The 22,411-nt window shown below is 37.4% G+C and overlaps 2 protein-coding genes across 2 annotated transcripts in view; one reads left to right on the forward strand and one right to left on the reverse strand.

Annotated features, from left to right (window-relative positions):
- Nucleotides 1–22,411, reverse strand: part of LOC134819675 (uncharacterized) — a 242,709-nt gene that overhangs the window by 146,848 nt on the left and 73,450 nt on the right. The gene's annotated exons all lie outside the window — the stretch shown is intronic.
- LOC134819960 (serine/threonine-protein kinase pim-2-like) lies at nucleotides 401–6,130 on the forward strand. The gene is made up of 5 exons (XM_063830126.1): nucleotides 401–517; nucleotides 1,364–1,518; nucleotides 1,683–1,889; nucleotides 2,003–2,336; nucleotides 4,246–6,130. The coding sequence occupies exons 1-5, from the start codon at nucleotides 469–471 to the stop codon at nucleotides 4,440–4,442; spliced, it is 942 nt and encodes a 313-aa protein (XP_063686196.1). The 5' UTR covers nucleotides 401–468; the 3' UTR covers nucleotides 4,443–6,130.

Here is a 22,411-nt window from a genome sequence, read left to right on the forward strand (position 1 = left end):
TCTTCACTGCTGTATATAATGCAGTATACGAGTAGATTTCAACCCTTAAGTATTGACCTCTCTGTCTACGTGTGGCTTGATTCAGCATGAAAGCAACATATTTGGTGATATCGCCCTTGAACTGTTTTTTGTTCGAGGACTAAACGCAAAATTAAACCTATCGTATTTTTTATTCTTTTATTGTTTGTTATATTAATCCAATATAACGTTGGCAATTTTATGTTTTTCACAAGTCTGACAGACCTTGTGCGTCAATCGATAAACAGCATATTGATATATTATGTTTCCATTCGTTTAAAATGCCCTGAATACACGATACTATGTTACAAGCTTGATCCGTTTTTAGATTGTTTATCAGAACTGATTACTTTTCATTAATAAATGCTAATGACCTTTCAATCAGTTTAGCTATCGCGGGATCCCAGTTAATGCTCCAAAATAGGATTTGAAGAAACCTCACAGCTCAAAATGATCCCCGAAGAAATCCTAGATGGCTTCTTTCCCAAAGATCTCTCAAGTAAATGAAACTCCGCTTATTCTCCTTGTCTAACAATTATTTATTTTCATAATTTATATAAAAGATTTTTCAATGACAATGTTGTGCCGTGTAGATGCAATTAATAATTAATCTAAGACCCACCCCTCTTTTTTCGATGCTTCATTTCTATGTGACCAACAAATTATGTAGTCATTCATATAATTTCATGACAATTAAATGTACTCAGTGGTCTCATAAAGCGCTCGTTAACTCATTATAAATCACATGGTCTTCACTCCATGCTGGTCACGTGTTGCTCGTTACCTTGCCGCCAAGATGTTGAATCTTAAAGCAATTAGCTTTCCTAGAGCTAATTGTTGGTAGATTTCATTGATTGCGTCATTTATAATTATGAGCATACATGGTTTATACAAACAACTGTGAGATTTTCCTGTGGACAGTGCATAAACAATATCACCGTATCGATGGGGGGCTCATCCAACAGTTTTTAAGTATGATGAGTAATGCAGGCAGCCATACCCGGATGCAGCAATTCAGGAGGACCAATTACCGCACCGCATTGCTCCACGTGATTCAGCTCGGCCAACAACATCACACCGTCACGTCACGAGTACTTCACGTGGATATAACGCCTCGGCCTCCTATTGGTTGCCGTAGCATTGTTTTATTCACACACGCAACTCTAGGCTCAGTGCTCTCTACGACAGCTGACCTCACGCTTAATATATCTCCATTAGGATTGTTAAGATCACACGGCACACAGTTTAAATTTGTTTCGTTTGTTTGTTACACTTGGATACACTTCCTGGTCCTTCATAAAAACAATCATGTTGACAACTCCTGAATTACACGTGTATTCGTCAGTCTGTCGGAAGCGTCGCTTGGTCGAAAGCTATCAGCTTGGTCGACAAATCGGGAGCGGTGGATTTGGAGCTGTGTTAAATGCCGTTTGTAAGACGACCGGTAAACAAGTTGCCATCAAGAAAGTTCACAAGAATAATGTCCCCAAAAGCTACACGGTTAGTTCATTTTCTTGTATCGATGTGTAAAGTTTTATTTGATTTATACTATTTGTTCGCATCAGTATATCGTATTTAACGAGTTTAGAAAAGTTACTGTTGTTGGAAACTTGCAAAGATTTCGCGATTGTTTCAATTTAGACTGACCCATTCTCGTCCTTCAGATCCACGGCAAAAGCATCCCCGCAGAAATAGCTTTACTCCAACACCTCAAGAAACACAACAACATAATCAAACTTGTGGACTGGTTTGAGGATAACAACGAGTTCATCATCGTGACAGATTGGTCCCCTGAATATGTCGACCTGTTTGATTACCTCACCTCTAGGAATCCTCTTGATGAGTGCTGTGCTCGCAGGATCTTCAAACAGGTGAGATAAGACTCAAGATAAGGAGCACATTAGAAGGATTGAATGGGAAATTTTGTTTGAAATGGGACTTAGTTAATCCCTTGGATTGGAGATTTGAATTTGTTTTATTTCAGATCGTAGAAGCGATTGCGTACTGCCATGGCCGAGGAATATTCCACCGGGACATCAAAGACGAGAATGTCCTGATAAATGTAAAAACCGGTCACATCAAACTCATCGACTTTGGTTCGGGCGCGTTTGTTGAGGACGAGTATACAGATTACCAAGGAACGAAGGTTTATTCTCCTCCGGAGTGGGTCCGGTACCAGCGGTACAGCGGCTGGAGTCTGGAGAGCTGGTGTCTGGGAGTCCTACTATTCATCATCATTAGCGGGGAGATTCCTTTCGAAACGGAGGAGGATATCTTAAGGTGTACTCCTACCCTCAAGAGAAGAAGAATTTCTCTAGGTAAGATCTTGTTTTCTTTACTTCCTAATCTTCCTCTCGACTGGTGTTTTTACAGCTTGTTTTTGAGTTTAACATATAGTTTTAATTGATATTTTTCTATTCATAGTATCTCATAAAACATCGTCCCCTGTGACTACTATCGCACATAAACTGACTCGCGAAGTGCGGCTATAAATAGAACAAATCACAACCAGCTAGGAAGCTCAGAGCTGTTATGTCACGTGACCTACTATTAACTAGGGTGTGGCTGCTACACCCGCCCTGGTTCAAATCTAGTATCTAGCTACATATCCTACTCCTAGGTAGATTTGCCCGAACAATAGCAAATTGGGTGGTTTCCCTTTGAAAGAGAATGCATATTATAATATTTCTACCCTAAGATAGGAGTGTACCCCAAGATTGGCTTATTCGAATGTAGAATTGCGGTTCTGGCGGTACAGGAAAATGCGTGTCACCTAGCAATACCCATATATGGAATAATTGGTCTAAATATAGAGCCGGGTTCTTTGTATACTTAGAGTGGTTCCTGGTTGCTTGTATAGCCCTTCATGGTGAGCTCGTGAGATAATCTAGAACTTCCCCCTCAGGGAGCCCTGTCAGTGAGGTATAAAGTGGGCTGTGTGGGGGTACACGCTTCAGTTTTTGGTAATCACTATTCCGATTTCCGATCATTATATGGCTTAACTATCGGCGTGAAATTCAGTTAAACTGCAGTGGTGAATTTGCTGTATCCTTTTAACAATCATTAATTATGTCCTCTTTATAATCACATGGTGTCCTCATGATTACGACAGTGGAGCACATGTCCCAGCAAAAACAACGGCAACTTTCCCATGAATAAGATATGGGTAACGTCATCTCCTATATTAGATTGTAGTATGCTGTTATATGGCCGTGTCCTGGTTGGTGGGACCAAGTGGAACATCCGGGTCGTATGATTGCTGAGAGAGAGTGGTAGCAGTATGACGTAGTATCGTGTCCCAGTAGCCCATATGCAGCTGTGTTCCGCCGGATATGAACGGTTATTATCAGCTGCTTGTGTGAATGGTTGGAGTCGTGTAGTTCTGTGGTTATGTCATGGTTATGTCATGATGTAGGAAATTTGGGAGTTCTGAGTTCTATTTACAGAACAAATAGATTTAAAACCCTAGAAATTTACTAAGTTTTAGCTAATGAAGTTCCAATAAACACATACATATCACTTCAACAGTTCAAAAAGCGACTGAATTATCCATGTTTCTTGATAACTGTAAACTTTCTGGGAAATAATGAAAGATTTTGGTTAGATTTCTTGTGGGCTTGATTATCAACAATTCAGCGGTAAACATTATTGTTGGTTGTCTACGAAACAAGTATTTTCACTTTGTTGTCTTATAAAAATAAATCACAATTTTTCAATTTAGTTCTTTAAATAGTACCGTTAAAAGAAACTTTAGACATTTAAAATGGGGCATTGTTAGTCAAGACATTCATGAATGGTTTGCTCACCACTGCTCAAAAGACATTACAGCATTTCAGCGTATAAACATCGGGCTTTTTTTTGGAGAATGTTAAATTTAGAATTTTAATGAGTCGTCCGAACTTAGCGCTGTGATTATATGCGAGCTAATGATAACCGGATGTCGGATTCAAATTTAGCCTTTTCGTGCGTGGTGTGCAAGAATCGACTGCGACAACTTTATGTAGGCAGGTCTATTCTCGGATAATTTAAAGGAAACATGAGTTATCTAAGTTATGCTTTATAGTGATTACAACCCAATATCTATCATCAAGTTAATAAAATTTAATAACGACATAAAATTCACACACGCACAAAGCTATAAATTTGCAAAATACCAAATACATTCTCATTCACAGAATTCTCTGTAAGATAACCCACTCATAAAAACTAACCCACCTTTTATTTCAGAATTAACAGATTTGATGGCCCGCTGTATGAACATCGACCCCAACAAGAGGCCCACAACCAAGGACATCCTCGAGCACCCCTGGACCAAGGGATCCCAAACATACCCTCAAGCCCACAAGACTGCACCCTGCAAGGAGATCAACCTGGCTCAGTACATCATCCCTAATCCCAACGAGAAAGTAGAGGTAGTCCAGTGAAGATATCTCACGCGTCACGGGTAACGCGGTACTTGTCACGATCTGGTCACGTGACATGATAAATGTACAAATGTCACTGTGGCCAGGTGATGATGTAGACTTTTACCGGTTTCCCGCGTCAAAGTTTAGCTTTTAATTCACAATGCAATTTGTTGAACTCAATGGCCAATGATGAGGGCTAGTCTCTGAAGCTCGAATAAGTCTGTTAAGTTGAGCAGTCCGATGTTCGTTGAAGGAGTACAATGATGTAATTGAAGCAATGAGCATAATTATGTAATTTGTAATTGAATCGTCGATTGATGCCTGGTGGAGAGTATATATGATTATATTTTCGTTACGTTCGAGAAGTTTTAACGCGCAAGCTACATTTATAGAACGCCAGGTTCAAGATATAGTATTTTGAAGGGGCCAAGTTGAATGGTATGAATTATGAATTATGACGTCCTTGCAGTCAAAGTGACGTCACAAATTTGTGACGTCATCATAGCTGACAGCAAGGCGTCTCATACAGTCCGACCTCTCGGCACAGGACGGTTCGAATGTATTGTCAGTTCGAAATGTGTCGATTTACCACTAACTCGGTTTGGCTGTATAACAAACCTATTACTTTACCGTCCAAGATATTCATATATGATAATAATATGTATATATTATATATTTTGTTGTGAAATTCGTCGGTTTCCACTGCTGGGTTTTTAACCTATCATCGCTATTATTCCCACCATTTTCAGAGCACTGCTGCTGAAAGGACGGCTCCCACAAATTTAGAACAAATTTACCACAAAACGAAGAAGTACTATCAAAATTTTACCACCATTTTGGATGAACCTGGAAGATCAATTTCGTTGGAAAGTCGGGTCCCATGGCCCAGGTAAATTACAGCCCCTTTCAGCACCCCGCTTAAAAATGGACCATATCCAGCAAAATCTACCATACTGCATAAATATGGATCAACGTTGGATCGGTTCATTTCCCCAAAATTTCTGCATATACTTAATATAGTTATAGCTTTTTATCAACGTTACCGCTTTGAGTTCCCATACCAAAAGTTTTAGTTTAAATTATTCGGCGTAGGTTTTAATTAGATATTGGTACTTAATTACCATTTTGTGGAAAATTTTGAGCAATTATACTGCATTTTTAACGCTTATATTATACGATGTTTTTATCTGTTTTCCAGATAAATGCGGTATAATTTCCCAATTCAATATTTTCCGACTGAAAATTTAGTTATACTTCTAGTTCAGCAACAAGGGTTTTCATGTGTGTCACTAAGGTTTTCACAGCTTCATTCAATTTAACGTATCATTATTTTCGGCAGTGCTTATTTTCATGTTACGTTCTACGGAGTTTCAGAATGTTCATTACCATTCCAATGTTAAATGAGATTTTACTTTACATTCACAACTATATATAATGAGTGTCGAAATTCAGAATTTCCTCAAATTTCGACGGATTTTTTGTTCGGATACAACTGTTTAATATTTATCCTACTTGATGAGGAACATGATCATAATATTTCAATTTAATGACGATTTAAACGCTTTTTGGGTGATGTATAAATATAATATGTTGATTCGGGTACTATTATATGTTTCTACGTTATTTTGAGTATTGATATAGGTATATTGTATGATGTTGTATGCGTTCAGTTCTGTATTTGTATTAATGAGATGCATTTTTTCCAATTTATAGCTTATGTCTAGATATTTCTCGTAATAGTTCGAAATATTCTTGCCATGATCTAGCATCGATTTCATGATACCACGTGGTATCAGCTTTACTTATAGTTTTGCCTGAGCATAATGTATCAAATGTAAACTAAAGAATAGTTAATAAGGTTTGGTAGATATTGGTGTATAGAATGGGGCGAATTTCGTGTTGTTAATTTTGAATTTTCTTGTAATATTCGGGTTGATATGACCAAACAATATAAGTAGGTCACTAAAATAGATTAAATCAAAATAGTCTGGCAGATCATCGAATACTTGATTGATATATACTAACGCATGATACTATTTTCAGTTTTCAAATTTCCTACAATATGTTGGTGTTCGAATTTCTTTGCTTTTGGTCGTATTTTTTGTAAATATCTTGAACTTCATGTTCTTTGGAATGTTTGACTTGTAAGTTCAGTGTGTAAATTGAGACTGGCTAATTGTTGGGAATTTTCACTGTGCTTTAGCCGTTATATCAAGTCAACCTGTTATGCGTATTTGTGATCGATTTTCAGTGTAATATATGATATATTTGATAGAAAATTGAAAAGAAAATGGTGCGTTTTCCTTGTTTGTATTTAAGTTAAATTCACAAATGGTATCCAAATTCAAAAGAGAATTCAAACTCGAACTTAAAATCATTTTGAAGTATAACTGATAACGCGGGATGAAAGATTTTACGTAACATAACTGCGTTGTAGTTGTACAGCCACAGGGGACCAAGTTATAGTAATAGAGGGGTTGATTATTTTTATTTGTGCAAAGTAATCTCTAAAGTGCACCAAACATTTCACCTAGCCATGAGTCTACGCGTACTGCGTGACGCGCTTGTTTCACGGACGCGCTTGTTTCAGTTTCACGGTCGAACGCTATTGCAAGTGCAAGCGAGATGGCTCTGGATAGAGCAAACCAAACATGCACGTGGGGGCTATTCTGCATTTTCAATTTTAGAGATAATAGAGACAATTTTAACAACTGCGTTGTACAGATGACAAGGGTACCTCGATGTCAGCAGTCATATAATATGTCAGATGTACATACTTGAACTACAACTACTTTAACGGGTGATACTCGTAAATAAATATTTGTTCCAACTCGGCGCGCGTCCTGGTAGGTTGTAAACCTACAACAACTACTGTACTACAACTATAACAAGGGCGCGTTATATAATATTACTAGTATAATATTTGTAGCGCAATGCGTTACTGTGCCGCGCCCGCGCGCACTCAATGAGGCTTAACTCGCAGCGAGATCGCTAGATCGGCAAAATGCGCGCTACTGTGCCTCGCCGAGCTGCGATGAATTGACATCTACATTGTCAATTAAGTATAATATATGTATATTTTATTTTATTTGAGTCAATAATGATGTGTTGCTCTATCCAGAGCCCTTGCGCTTGCAGTAGCGCGCCCCCGCCTATTTTGACTTGTGAAACAAGCGCGCCCGCAGTGGCGCGAAAGCACATGGTTAAGTGAAATGATGTGTATGGTGTAGGCAAAACGTTTGACGTTGCCATTTTGGATTTGCCAATGTAATATACAGCATGCAATATGTTCAAACTTTTAAAGATATTGCACTAGTGACGGTATAAATACAAGTATGACGATCATTTATCAATTACGGTTGCTGATCCGCACAATTTCCACAATTTCCGCTTGCAATATTTAATGTATAATTGAGAAATTGTTAGTAAATCGTTGACCATCGTTAATGATCTAGCCCGGCGCGCGCTACTTCGTAGCACTTGCCATCGGGCCAACATATAACATTTCGAAAAGAAAGCGGCGCGCGCTACTTCGAAGTTGACGGATGTTACTCGTCTAAATTTCTTCGAAGTAGCGCGCGCCGCTTTCTTCTCGATGGCAAGTGCTACGAAGTAGCGCGCGCCGGGCCAAATCATTAGCAATGGTCAACTTCGAAGAAATTTAGACGAGTAACATCCGTCAAGTAAATTGTTCCTCTGCTTTAAGTATTTACTTTTTAGTCGAATTTCGCCCTATTTGCACATTAATAATATTGTTTTTATTATTATTGTTATCCTTTTTCGTCAATTAATTATAATCGAATCATAAGTTAATTAGTATAGGTATCAGAGACTCCAGTTTTTGAAATGAAGAGCAGTTCGCGGTTTTGTGGATCAATTCTATCTCCCTTCAGACAAGTAAGTGAGGTTTAAATGTGGTGTAAGTAAGGTTTAAGTGCGTTGTAAGTGTGGTATAACTATAAGTGAGGTTTAAGTGTGTTGTAAGTGTGGTGTAAGTGTGGTGTAAGTGAGGTTTAAGTGTGGTGTAAGTGTGGTGTAAGTGTGGTTTAAGTGAGGTTTAAGTGTGGTGTAAGTGTGGTGTAAGTGAGGTTTAAGTGTGGTGTAAGTGTGGTGTAAGTGTGGTGTAAGTGTGGTGTAAGTGTGGTGTAAGTGAGGTTTAAGTGTGGTGTAAGTGTGGTGTAAGTGTGGTGTAAGTGTGGTGGAAGTGTGGTGGAAGTGTGGTGGAAGTGTGGTGTAAGTGTGGTGTAAGTGTGGTGTAAGTGTGGTGTAAGTGTGGTGTAAGTGTGGTGTAAGTGTGGTGTAAGTGTGGTGTAAGTGTGGTGTAAGTGTGGTGTAAGTGTGGTGTAAGTGTGGTGTAAGTGTGGTGTAAGTGTGGTGTAAGTGTGGTGGAAGTGTGGTGTAAGTGTGATGTAAGTGTGGTGGAAGTGTGGTGGAAGTGTGGTGTAAGTGTGGTGTAAGTGTGGTGTAAGTTTGGTGGAAGTGTGGTGGAAGTGTGGTGTAAGTGTGGTGTAAGTGTGGTGTAAGTGTGGTGTAAGTGTGGTGTAAGTGTGGTGTAAGTGTGGTGTAAGTGTGGTGTAAGTGTGGTGTATAAGGTCGCTAGTGATAAACCTTAAACCATTACCTCAAAAATGTCAATCAGTGTACAACCTCTAGTCTAACTTTGACCCTATAATGTATAACAACGTTGAACCCTAACCCTCACCAAAACCGTACGCTGAGAAATATTCAATTGTCATTGATATTCTCAAGGGCTTTACAGTTTCTTCCAAGTCGCAAGGATTATTATATGAAAATCAATATGATTCAGAAAAATCTTTCGAAAAGCCGCACTTGACTTCCTTGTCGAATACATTGAAAAATCACTAGAGAGATAAAATTCATTGTTAATAGGCTTCTTCATTGATTTTCAGTACAAGATTTTGATACAATCTGTCATGATAAACTGCTTAAAAAACTGATAGATTATGGAATTCGAGTCTGCAAATAAATTTATAGCCAGTTACCTCTCTAATAGGCAGCAATATGTTTCTGTACTTGGTGAGAATCCGAAAAAACTGTCTGTAATATTTGGTGTGCCTCAGGGTGTCAAGTATTAGGTCCATTGCTTTTCATTATCTACATCATGAAATTTATAGAGGTATTCAGACCTAGGTAAGTTTATACTTTTTTTGCCGATGACACCAACTACTTTGTTGTAGTTAAATGTATAAAAACACTTTACATGCAAGCATAAACAATTCATTAAAACTTGTTCATCAAATATGAAGAGTACTTGCTGATATCAACACAATGGAAAATGTTGTTATTTCACTTTAAGCACGAACTGTAGAAAATGAACCATGATTCAAACACTAAGGAATTAGAAACTGCAACTGAATAAATATAATAATTAAAAAGGTAGAGGAAAATAGTTCTTGGCGTTCATTATTGGACCAAAAACTGAACTGGGATGATCACTGACGAGCGTTGAATCGTAATGAAATGTTGAGATCGGTAGAATATGTGGGAATCAGGTCGTGTGTACCTAAAACACTCTATAAGGACTGTACCACACCCTTTTTTGATCACAACTATGTTATGGAATATCTGTTTGGGGAGGTGTATCAAATAATAAACTAGAAGCCATTTCTAAAAACACAAAAGAAATGCATAGAATTCTCTTTGGTGATAATGATGCGTACCTTAAATAAGTTCAATACATGTGCACTGTGTCTAAGGCCTATCACTAGGGATATGACCGGTAAATTATCAAGCAATGTTGTTAGGCAAAAGTTTCTTTGAACTAGAACACAGTAAAACCATCTGTAAGAGATAACTTCCTGACTGTCAACATACTTCATTTTTTTTTTTTTTTTTTTTTTTTTTTCTTTTTTTTTTTTTTTTTTTCTTTTTTTTTTTTTTTTTTTTTTTTTTTTTCTTTTTTTTTTTTTTTTTTTTTTTTTTAGTTGCAATGTTTACTGGAATGTTTAATAATTTAATAAGTTCGATCACTGTCTCTATTGTTCTCTTTATTCAACAGGTCACAAGAAGAGACAACTACCTCATCCCACCCACTCCGTCCTCACTATTCTTCTACCAATAAAACAGTATTTGGAATCACTGCCGTTAAGTAACGAGTTGAAATGGCTTCTCCAATCATATCAGTATGTTCAATGAATAATCTTAAGAAAGCTTAGTTAGAACTACAATTATAAATATGACAGCAACTATGGTGCAGTTACTACTTTGATGCAAATGAATTATCATTGAATATGGATAATAACTAAACTTAATCTATGAGATAAAACCAACGGTGTTATTGCAAAAACATGAATGGGTATCTGACCTATATATTAATATAAGAGACGAAACAAAAACGAATCATCATACAACAAATTTTAAAATCTGCGGCACAGGATCTCGTTGTTTTCCTACTCTGCCTCTCCCAAACCCCTTCCTTCCCCTTTCTTCAGGTTTATTCTTCAATTTTTTACAATTAGATAGCAGATATATTTTCTTTCGAATTAGTAATGGGATTATAATTTATTTGGTATGTATGTATGTTGTGGTTAGTGTTTGCCTAACAAGGTATGTGCTGTTATATTTTGAAGAATTTTGAGGCTCACGACGTCTCGTCACATGGGCTTTTTGAGTTGTAAGATGAGGTATATGTTTCAAATCGCCTTACTTCGTATGGTGTGACTACATCGACAGTGTTTGCACTTGACCTTTTCCGGACGAGTGTTTGCCCATCGGGATCAAAAAATATGTCACCATGAAACATTACTTTGACACGTGAAATTATAAACGACTGTAATGATTCACATTAATTTTTCTTAGTATAATTTAGCTAGATTTTAGTTAGATACAACGATCACAGAATAGAAGAGATCAATTGGGCTCTTGTTCTGCGACCGTGTTTAATCGGTGGGCCGAAAAGGTTTTTGTTGTGTAGTAGTGGCTGGGGAAAAAAACACGCTTTAAATATCATGTATGTAAATTTGTTAATTGGACATTAGCTGCCAACAGTTTATGTGGTAAAAAACAAATTTATGGTCAAACATTATATATCGTAGAAGGGCCAGACTTTACCCACATTCACTACGCATCTGGATGGATAATTGAGCACACAAGGATAAACTGACCTTTAAACATGACCACCAGCTATACACGTAATCATAGCTACAAAATTAATAATTGCTCTACATTAGAAACATAAGGCTGATCTTATCACATTGTGGTTCTCCCATGGGGTTCGGTAAAGCCCTTAAGGCAACTGGGTCTCTTTTACCAGCCACAATAAAAATTGTAATGCCAGATACTGTCATAAACTGTAAACAACTATTTCAAAAATAAGATACTTTTTGCTAGAATTTTACATTTTAAGCCATAGAGCAATCTTCTCAATTTTAAAATTTTAAATATAAACATTTTACCCTAACTATGATGTGGTGGCATTTCATACTTATCTAAAAAATTCAACTTTGAAGTCAAATAGTTTATTAGTCACAACAAAATTATTGTTTAAGACATCCATTTTTGCATTGTGTTTCCATATTAGATTTATGATATGTATAGATTGAATAATTGGTAATAAATTTAACTTTTGTTTTATTAACTTTTGTTTTATTAATTCAGATGTTGTTCAATGAGTTCGCCACAAAAATGTTCAAATTATGTAGGAGGAGGTAAAGGACACAATTGCTGGCTGTGCTTCTCTTTGTGACCGTTTGACTACAATGAACATTTTGCGGGAGTTTTCAAGACGCTTTTATCGGTTCAGGCGTTGTTATTTACTGTTTTGCAAAAAGCCAGGCCAACATTTTGTTTTTGTGTTAGCCGTGCTACCAGGTTGCTGTGTATTATAACACTAAACAATTATTACACTATACAAATTTGCTAACAAATCATGCAGATGAGTCGATCTAAGCTGGCAAACGTCAGACCACCACAGTTCAGCCGCCAAGTAACGTTTAACGTGAAAACCGAAACACGTGGTTTTAGGTGTCATTTTGTAATCACTTTATGGTGGATTAATTCAGTAATGTTGAAAGGAAATTACAGTCACTGCCACCTATAGCGTCTATTTCATGGGTCTGATTTAACGGCCAAGAAAATTAAAAGTACGTGCGCGCATAAGTAAACCCGCGCAAAATGTTGAGGTAGGGAGTGACTGCGGCGCGCTTTTAACATATATTACGTATTGCGCCGTACGTGAAACGGCAATATTTAGTAATTAAGTATTTGGTTTACATAAATTCCAAGTTTTTATCTTATCTAGCACTGGTCCAAAAATGTTCTAAGTTGTCATTATGCACTCATTATCGAACCTGCAATTGGGAATCTAGAAGAGATCGGTTTAGCCTTGATTTGATTGAGTTACAGGATGTGTTCATCAACGTCAGGTTTATTCTGTGGATTGGAGTCCCTTGAATTGATTTCCAAAGCCAAGAAGATTTTTAAATTAAAGTTATGGCTGGGCTTTGGTGGTATTTGCGTCATCCCTCAGTTCAGACAGGTTAAGTAAAGAGTATAGAGGATAATGGGTACCCTATTTATTTCACTATTTAAAAAGTTCAGTTATAGTACGAAGGTTTGTAAAGATTATGAACAGTAAGGAGTTATGACTGTTTAATTAATGGTTGTTGATTCTTGGAATAGAATTCAGCTCCCTAGTTTTTGACAACATTAAAGGTATAATAAGATTATTATGAACTACGATTTAGACTCCCCTAATCTTGGAGGCCACGTAAACACGATACTGCTGTGGCACAGCTTTCACTGGATCAGACACCACGTTGGATCAACCGGATTTGGTAAGGATCGGCTATTCTGAACGATCGCATCTATCGATGATAAGTGTATAGTTGCTTTTATTCGGCAATTTCTACAACCAGCAACCTTAACGCAGCATTTGTACGGAGAATCTTTTGATGCTGGCAGTTGATTTCATCACAATCGGATGACTATGATGAAGCTAGGGGGGGGGGGGGGAAAAACTTTCAAGTCTTGAAAACTGAAGTCGCATCTTCAACAGCAGAACATAAAGTGGAAAAGCTCCGCCAACATCTGGGCAGCTGAACTACATTCTATCTTGTTTACCATCTGCTGCAGCCGTAGATAATAATAACCTTAGATACGATAAGCTGAGGATGATAAGAAGAATAATGGGGAGCATTGTACCAGTGACCAACTCTTATGAATACAGCTCCGAAATAGCTCATTTAAAACATCCAGTGCAAATGTTTTAAAGTCAGGTTGTGGAATGATCTGGTTCATGCAGAAAAGCAGGAATACATTGTGGATCAACTGCCTTAAATGTCAGGACAATTGCACCAATGTGCCAGCTGAGGACTCAAAGTAGACTCTTATCTAGTATATAATATGGTCATAATTATAAAGTACTGCTTCGATTTCACGATTTAATTTAGTGAAAAGTTGTTTATTATTCTGTTACGTAATTTTAAAATATTTTGATCGGAAAATAATTTTCTAATTTTTGAATATTTGTTTATATTGATTAACTAATTAATTAATTATCTAATCAAATGGTTGTCAGATGAAAAAGTTGTTCTCGTTCCTGTTTTGAACTCATCAGTTTTAATTATAGACTTCTATGACATCAGAAGTCTTTTATGGCACTATACGTAGACGGAGTTAGAGTCCGCGGCGGAGCGCCGGACTCCGACCGGCGGATCCGGCGGTGCTCCGCTTAAATGTATTTACACTGACTCGAGTACAATTTTGGCGGAATCCGAGCGGAGCCGAGCGGGACTACGAGCGGAATCCGTGCTGACTGTTAAAGTCCGCGCGGTATACGAGCGGCCTCCCGCGGCGGCTCGGCAGAGTGTCCAGACGCAGTGTAAGCCACTAGGCGGACTCCGGGTCGCTGCGGATCCGGCGGAGTGCTTGGCGGACTCCGCCGGACCTCTCGCCGACTTGAATTCCGCCGGAGTCCACGCCAGCTAGGCGGACTCGCTCGGAGGGTCCGCCGGACTCCCAAACAGAGTCCACTGACTTCCGTCCTCCGAATTTCCGACCCTCGGCTAAATTGGTTCACCGTGACATACACACATTGCATTTTGCAATATGTGGTCAGATGAAAAGGTCGCTTCGCTAAGTGATAAACCTTAACCATTACCCTCAAAATGTCAATAGTGTACAACTCTAGTCCTAACTTTGACCCTATAATGTATATACGTTGACCCTAAACTCCACCAAAACGTCCGCCGCAGCGAAATATCAATGTCAATTGATATTCTCCAGGCTTTACAGTTTCTTCCAGTCGCAAGGCTTTATGATATGAAAATCAATATCGCTTCAGAAAAAATCTTCGAAGCCATGCACTTAACTTCTCTGTCGACTACATTGAAAAAAAATCACTAAGAGATAATAATTCTTGTACTACGGCATCTTCATTGACATTTAAGTAAAGCTTTTAGATTACAATCTGTCATGATAACTGCTTAAAAAAAACTGAATGTTTATGGATTTAGAGGGGACTGCAATTAATATTAAATAGGACGTTACCTCTCTAATAGGCAGCCATATGTTTCAGTACTTGGAGAAGAATCCGAAAAACTGTCTGTAATATTTGGGTGTGCCTCAGGGGTCAGTATTAGGTCCCTTGCTTTTCATTATCTACATCAATGAAAATATATAGCAGTATCAGACCTAGGTAAGTTGATACTTTTTGCCGATGACACTAACATATTGTTGTTGATAAATGTATAAATAAAACTTTATGCAAAGCTAACAAAATTCTTAAACTGTTCTCAATATATGAAGAGTAACTTGTGCATATCAACACAAAGAAATGTTGTTATATCCACTTTAAGCCCGAACTGTAGAAAGGAACCAGGTGATTCAAACACTAATGAATTGAACTGACACTGAATATTATATAATTAAAAGGTTAGAGGTAATACTAAGTTTCATGGAGTCATTATTGACCAAAAACTGAACTGGGATGCTCACTTGAGTAGCGTTAATTAGTAAATTGAAATGTGAGATCTGGTAGACTATGTGGAATCAGGCGACGAAGTGTACCTAAAACACTCTATTAAAGACCTGTAACCACACCTTTTTGAATCCACACCTATGTTATGGAAATATCTGTTTGGGGAGGGTGTATATCAAATAATAAACTAGAAGCCATATTTAAAACACAAAAGAAATGCATAAGAATTCTCTTTGGTGATAATGATGCGTACTTTCAATAAGTTCAAAAACATGTGCCAGAGTAAGGCCTATCACTAGGGATAAGACCGGTAAAGTTTATCAAGCAGTGTCTAGGCAAGATTTCTTTTGAACTAGAACACTGTCAAACCAATCTGTAACGAGTATATCTTCACGACTGTCCACAATCTTCATAAGTTGCACTGTTTACATGGAAATGTTTAAAATTAATAAGTTCCCAATCACCAGTCTCAATGTTCTCTGTATTCAACAGGTCCCAAGACGAGGACAACTACTCATCCAACCCACTCGTCCTCACTATTCATCTCCAATCAACCAGTATTTGGAATCACTGCCGTAAGTCAACGAGTGTGAAATTGACTTCTCCACTTCCTATCAGTATTTTCAAGAATAAATCTTAGAAAGCTTTGTTGAAAACAACAATCTATATATGACAGACAATATGGTGCACGTTACAAACTTTGATGCAAATGAATTATCATTGAAATAGGCTTTAATTAACTAAACTTATCTCATATGTAGTGTAAACCACGGGTGTTATTGCAAAGAACCATGACAAGGTATACAGAACCTAATATATAATCTAAGTGACGAAACAAAAAACGAATCTTCATACTAACAATCTTTTAAAATCCTGCGGCACAGGATCCTGTTGTTTTCTACTCTGCCTCTCCAAAAAACCATCTCCTTCCCCTTTCTTCAAGGGTTTATCTTTCTATTTTTTTAAATTAGATAGCAGATATATTTTCTTTCGAATTACGTAATGGCATTTTACATTATTTGGTATCGTATGTATGTTGCGTTTAGTGTTGCTAACCTAGGTATGTGTGTATATTTTGAAGAATTTGAGGCTCACGACGTCTTCGTACCATGGGTTGAGTTGTAAGATGAGTACTTTGTTCAAATCGCCTTCTTCGTATGGTGAAACTTCGACAGTTTTGCCTTGACCTTTCGGACGAGTGTTTGACAACCGGGATCAAAAATATGATCACATGAACAATTACTTTGACACGTGAACTTATCAAACCGACCTGTAATGTTCCATTAAATTTTCTTAGTATATTTAGTAGTTATGAGTAGATACACACGATCACAGAATGAAGAGCACAATTGGGCTCTTTGTTCTGCCGACCGTGTTTCCTCGGTGGGCCGATCAGGTTTTGTTGTGTAGTAGTGCTGGGAGAAAAAAAACGCTTTAAAATTCAATGAATGTAAATATTGTTAATTGAATTAGTGCAACAGTTTATGTGGTAAACAAATATTATGGTCAAACATTATATAGAGTTTAAGAAGGCATGATTAACCACATCACTAAGCATATGGATGGATAATTGCCACACAAGGATAAATCGACCTTTAAAAATGACCACCAGCCTATACACGTTATCATAGCTCAAAATCAAATAATACTGCATCTAACATAGAAACATCTGGCCTGATATTATCCACATTGTGGTACCCTGGGGTTAGGAAAGCACATTAACACGGCAAACTGGGTCCTTTAACTGCTCATTAAAACTAGTCCATGACGAGTTCTGTCATATACTGTAACCAACTAGTTAAAAAATAAGATATCTTTTGCTAGAATTTTACATTTTAAGCATAGAGCAATCTCTCAATTTTAAATTTATATATAACATTTTACCCTCAACTTGTGTGGTGGCATGTCACTACTTAACTAAAATTCAACCTTCTGAAAGTCAATAGATTATTGTCACAAACCCAAAAATTATAGTTTTAGTCATACATTTTGCATTGTGTTTCCATTATTAGATTATGATATGTAATGATTGAATTTTGGTAATAAATATGAACTTTTGTTTTATTAACTTTTGTTTATTAATTCATGATGTTGTTCAATGGTTTCGCAACAAAAAATGTTCAAATTATGTAGGAAGGATAAAGGACTCAATTGCTAGTTGTGTTCTTTGTTGCCCGTTGACTTACAATGAACATTTGCGGTGTTTCTCCAGACGGCTTTATGGATGTGCGTGTTGTTTACTTGGTTTATGCAATGCCAGGGCAAAATTTTGTTCTTGGTGGTTAGCGTGCTACAGGTTGCAGAGTATTATAAACACTAACAATTATACACTATACTAATTTGCTATTACAATATTCATGCAGAGTCCGATCTAGTGGCAAACGTCAGGACACCTCAGTTCAGCGCAAAGTAACGTTTACGTGAACACCGAAACACCGTGAGCTTTAGGTGTCATTTTGTAACATCACTTTATGATGGATAATTCAGATAATTGTTGATAGAAAATTACAGTCTCGGCCACTATTGCGTTATTCATGGGTCCTGATTATCGGCCAAGATTAAACGTACGTTCGCGCATAAGAAAAACCGGCAAATGTTGAGGTAGGGAGTAGCTGCGGCGCGCTTTTAAAACATATATACGTATAGCGCCGTACGGAAACGGCAATATTTAAGTAATTAAGTATTTGTTTACTAAATTCACGTTTTTATCAATAATCTAGCATGGATCCAAATGTTAAAGTTGTCATTATGCCACTCATTATCGAACCTGACACTTTGGCATCCTAGAAGTGATCGGTTAGGCCTTGATTTGATTGAGTTACAGGATGTGTTCACAAAGTAGTTTATTCTGTGATTGGAGGCCTTGAATTGATCAAAGCCAAGAAGATTTATATAAAGTTATGGCTTGGCTTTGGTGGTATTAGACAGGGAATCCCTCAGTTCAGACATGTTAAGTAAAGGTGTAGTGTGATATGGGTACCCTTTATTTCCACTATTTTAAAAAGTTCCAGTTATTAGACGAGAGTTGTAAAGTTTATGAACGTAGGAGTTTATGGACTCGTTAAATAATGGTTTGGTTGATTCCTTGGAAATAGAATTCAGCTCCTAGTTTTTGACAACTTAAGGGTTAAACAAGTTTATTTATGACTACCGATTTAGACTCCCCTAAAACTTGGAGGAACGTAAACACGATACTGATGTTGCCACGCTTTCACTGCGTTCAGACACCACCAGTTGGATCACGGAATTGGTAAGGATCGGCTCTATTCTGAACGATCGCATCTATCGATGAAAGTCGTAATAGATGCTTTTTATTCGGCAAATTCTACACCAGCAACCATAAGCATGTCGGAGACTTTTGATGCTGCAGTTGATTTCTCACATCGAGATGAATAGTCTGATGAAGGTAGGACTTTCAGTTCTTGAACAGAAGTCGCATTTTTCAACTGCAGAACATCAAGTGGGAACAGATCCCGCCAACATCTGGGACAGCTGAACAACATTCTAATATTGATTTACCATCAGCTGCAGGAGTTAAAGATATAATAACCTAGTCCGATAAGTGAGGTGAAAGAAGAATAATGGGGCCGCATGTACCAGTGACCATATTATGTATACTGCTCCGTAAAAGCTTCATTTTTAACATCAGTTGCAACTTGTTTAAAGTCAGGTTGTGGCAATGATTGTTCTTGCAGAAATGCAGGATTACATTGTGATTCAACCTGCCTTTAAATGTCAGGCAATTTGCACCAATGTGCAGCTGAGGATTCCTAAGTAGACTCTTATCTGTATATAATATGGTCATACTATAAAGTTAAATTTTGTATTCGTACTGCATTACGATTTCCGATTAATTTAGTGAAAAGTTGTTTATTATTCATGTTACGTTAATTTTAAAATATTTTGATCGAAAATAATTTTAATAATTTTTGAAATATTTGTTTAATAATTGATTAACTTATTAATTAATTATAATCAAATGGTTAGTCAGATAAAAAAGTTGTTCTCTTTCCTGTTTTGAACACATCCAGTTTCAATCTAGAACTTTCTAGACATTCAGAAGTCGTTTTTTTATTGGCACTATCCTAGCGAGATAGATAGTCCGAGGCGGAGCCGACGGAATACCGAGCGGACCTCGGCGGTGCTCGATAAAATGTATTTTTTACACTGGAATCGAGTACATTTTGGCGGACTACGAGCGGAGCCAGTTGCGGACTCCGAGCGCGACTACGAGCGGAATTTAAGTCCGCGCGGACTCCGAGGCGGGCTCCGCGGCGGCTCGGACAGAGTGTCCGCCGCAGAGTAAGCCACTAGGCGATTCCGGTCCGCTGCGGACTCCGGCGGAGGGCTTGGCAGGACTCCCGCAGGACCTCTCAGCCAGACTTGAATCCGCCGGAGTCCGCCCAGATCGGCGGACTACGATCGGAGTCGCCGGACTCCAACAGAGTCCACTGACTTCCGACCTACGACTTACCGAACATCGGCTAAATTTGTCAAGTGACATACAAAATACGATTTTGCAATATTGTGGTCAGATGAACTGAAAGGTTCGCTAGTGATAAACCTTAACAATTACCTCACAATGTCCAATAGTGTACAACTCTAGTCATATCTTTGACACCTATAATGTATAAACGTTGACAACCTAACCCTCCACCAAACCGTCGCGCAGCGAAATATCAATGTCAATTGATTATTCTCCAGGCTTACAGTTTCTTTTCCCGTCGCAAGGATTATTATATTGAAAATCAATATGGCTTCAGAAAATCATTCGACAAAGCCTTGACACTTAACTTCTCTGTCGATACATTGAAAATCACTAAGAGATAAATATCATTGTACTAGCATCTTTCATTATTTAAACGTAAAGTTTTGATAAATCTGTCATGATAACTGCTTAAAAACTGAATGGATTATGGAATTCGAGGGACTGCAAAATAAATTAATTAGGCCCAGTTTCATCTCTAATAGCAGCAATATGTTTCAGTACTTGGAGAAGAATCCGAAAAACTGTCTGTTATTTTTGGTGTGCCTCAGGGCGTCAGTATTAGGTCCCTTGACTTTTCATTATCTACATCAAGAAATATATAGAGTATCAGACCTAGGTAAGTTCTATATATTTTGCCGAGGACACCAACATATTTTGTTGTAGATAAATGTAAAAAAACATCTTTCTGCAATGCTTAACAATATTCTTAAATTGTTCATCAATATATGAAGAGTAACTTGCTGCATATATACACAAAGAAATGTTGTTATATCCACATTTAGCCGACTGTAGAAATGAACAGATTCATAAACTAATGAAATTAGACTGACACTGAATTTTATAATAATTAAAAAGGTAGAGGAACTAAGTTTATTGGAGTCATTATTGACCAAATACTGATATGGATGATTCACTTGATGAAGCGTAAATCGTAAATTGAAATGGGAGATTGGCTTTTGACTTTTGTGGAATCAGTCGCTTTGTTACCTAAAACACTCTATTAGGACATGTACCCAATCCCTTTTTGAATCAACACCTTTGTTATGGAATATCTGTTTGGGAGGCTGTATCATATTTAAAAACTAGAAGCACATATTTAAAACAATAAAGAAATGAATGAGAATTCTCTTTGGTCGATAATGATGCGTACTTCAATATGTTCATAAACATGTGGCAAGAGTAAGGCCTATCACTAGGATAAGAACGGTAAAGTTATCAAGCAGATGTTAGCAAAGATTTCGTTGAACTAGAAACTCAGTAAACCTATCTGTAAACGAAGTTATAACTTCCTGACAGTCCACAATCTTCATTAAGTTGCACTGTCTTACTGGTAATGTTTTAAAATTAATAAGTTCAAATCACCAGTCTCATTGTTCTCTTTATTCACAGGTCACAAGACGAGACAACTACATAATCACCCACTCCGTCTCACTTTTCATCTACCAAATCAACCAGTATTTGGAATTCACTGCACGGTAAGTCAACCCCCCAGTGAAATAGACTTCTCCACTCCTATCAGTATTATTTAGAATATTTCAGTAGGATAGCTTTGTTAGATCTACAATCTAATATGACAGACAACATGGTGCAGTTAAATAATTTGATGCAAATGAATTATCATTGAAATTGTTAATTAATAAAACTTAATCATATGAGTTAAACCGGTGTTATTGCAAAGAACCATGACAAGGGTATCAGACCTATAATTATTCTAAGAGGACGAAACAATACGAATCATCATACAAACAAAATTTAATCTGCGGAACAGGATCCTGTTGTTTTTCATACTATGGCCTTCCCCAACCCCTCTCCTTCCCCTTTCTTCTTGTTTATTCTTCAATTTTTTAAATTTGATAGCAGATATTATTTTTTTTCGAATTAGTAATGAATATCACGTTATTTGGTATAGTATGTATGGTTGTGTTTTGTGTCTTGCTAACTGGTATGTGCTGTTTATTTTGAAGATTTTGAGGCTCACGACGTCTCGTCCAATGGGTTGAGTTGTAAGCTGAGTATATGTTCAAATCGTCCCCTTACTTAGGTATGGTGAAAATCGACAGGTTTGACTTGACTTTCGGACGAGTGTTTGCCCACCGGGGGATCAAAAAATATGATTCACCTATGTACATTACTTTGACACCGTGAACTTATCAAACGACTGTAATGATTCCATTAAATTTTCTTATATATTTAAGATAGTTTATAGTAGATACACACGTCACAGATTAGAATGAGCACATTGGCTCTTTGTTTGCGACCGTGTTTCTCGGTGGCCGACAGGTTTTGTTGTGTAGTAGTGCTGGCGGAAAACACGCTTTAATTATCAATGAATGTAATTATTGTTAATTGACATTTGTGCCAAAGTATATGTGGTAAAAAACAAAATTTATGGTCAACATATTATATATCGTAGGAAGGGCAATGATTTACCAACATCCACTAAGCATCTGGATGGATAATTTGCAACAAGGATAAATGACCTTTAAACAGGTCCACCAGCTATACCACGTTATCTAGCTCCAAAATAAATTAAAATTGATCTACATAGAAACATCTGGC

The sequence above is a fragment of the Bolinopsis microptera genome, chromosome 8, assembly GCF_026151205.1.
Source record: "Bolinopsis microptera isolate Bmic1 chromosome 8, MBARI_Bmic_1.0, whole genome shotgun sequence".
NCBI classification, from domain to species: Eukaryota; Metazoa; Ctenophora; class Tentaculata; order Lobata; family Bolinopsidae; genus Bolinopsis; species Bolinopsis microptera.

Coding starts and splice junctions, on each gene's coding strand:
- LOC134819960 (XM_063830126.1), top strand. CDS start 469: ATGATCCCCGAAGAAATCCTAGATGGCTTCTTTCCCAAAGATCTCTCA. Junction 1,890..2,002: donor CTCGCAGGATCTTCAAACAG/GTGAGATAAGAC, acceptor GTTTTATTTCAG/ATCGTAGAAGCGATTGCGTA. Junction 2,337..4,245: donor GAGAAGAAGAATTTCTCTAG/GTAAGATCTTGT, acceptor CTTTTATTTCAG/AATTAACAGATTTGATGGCC.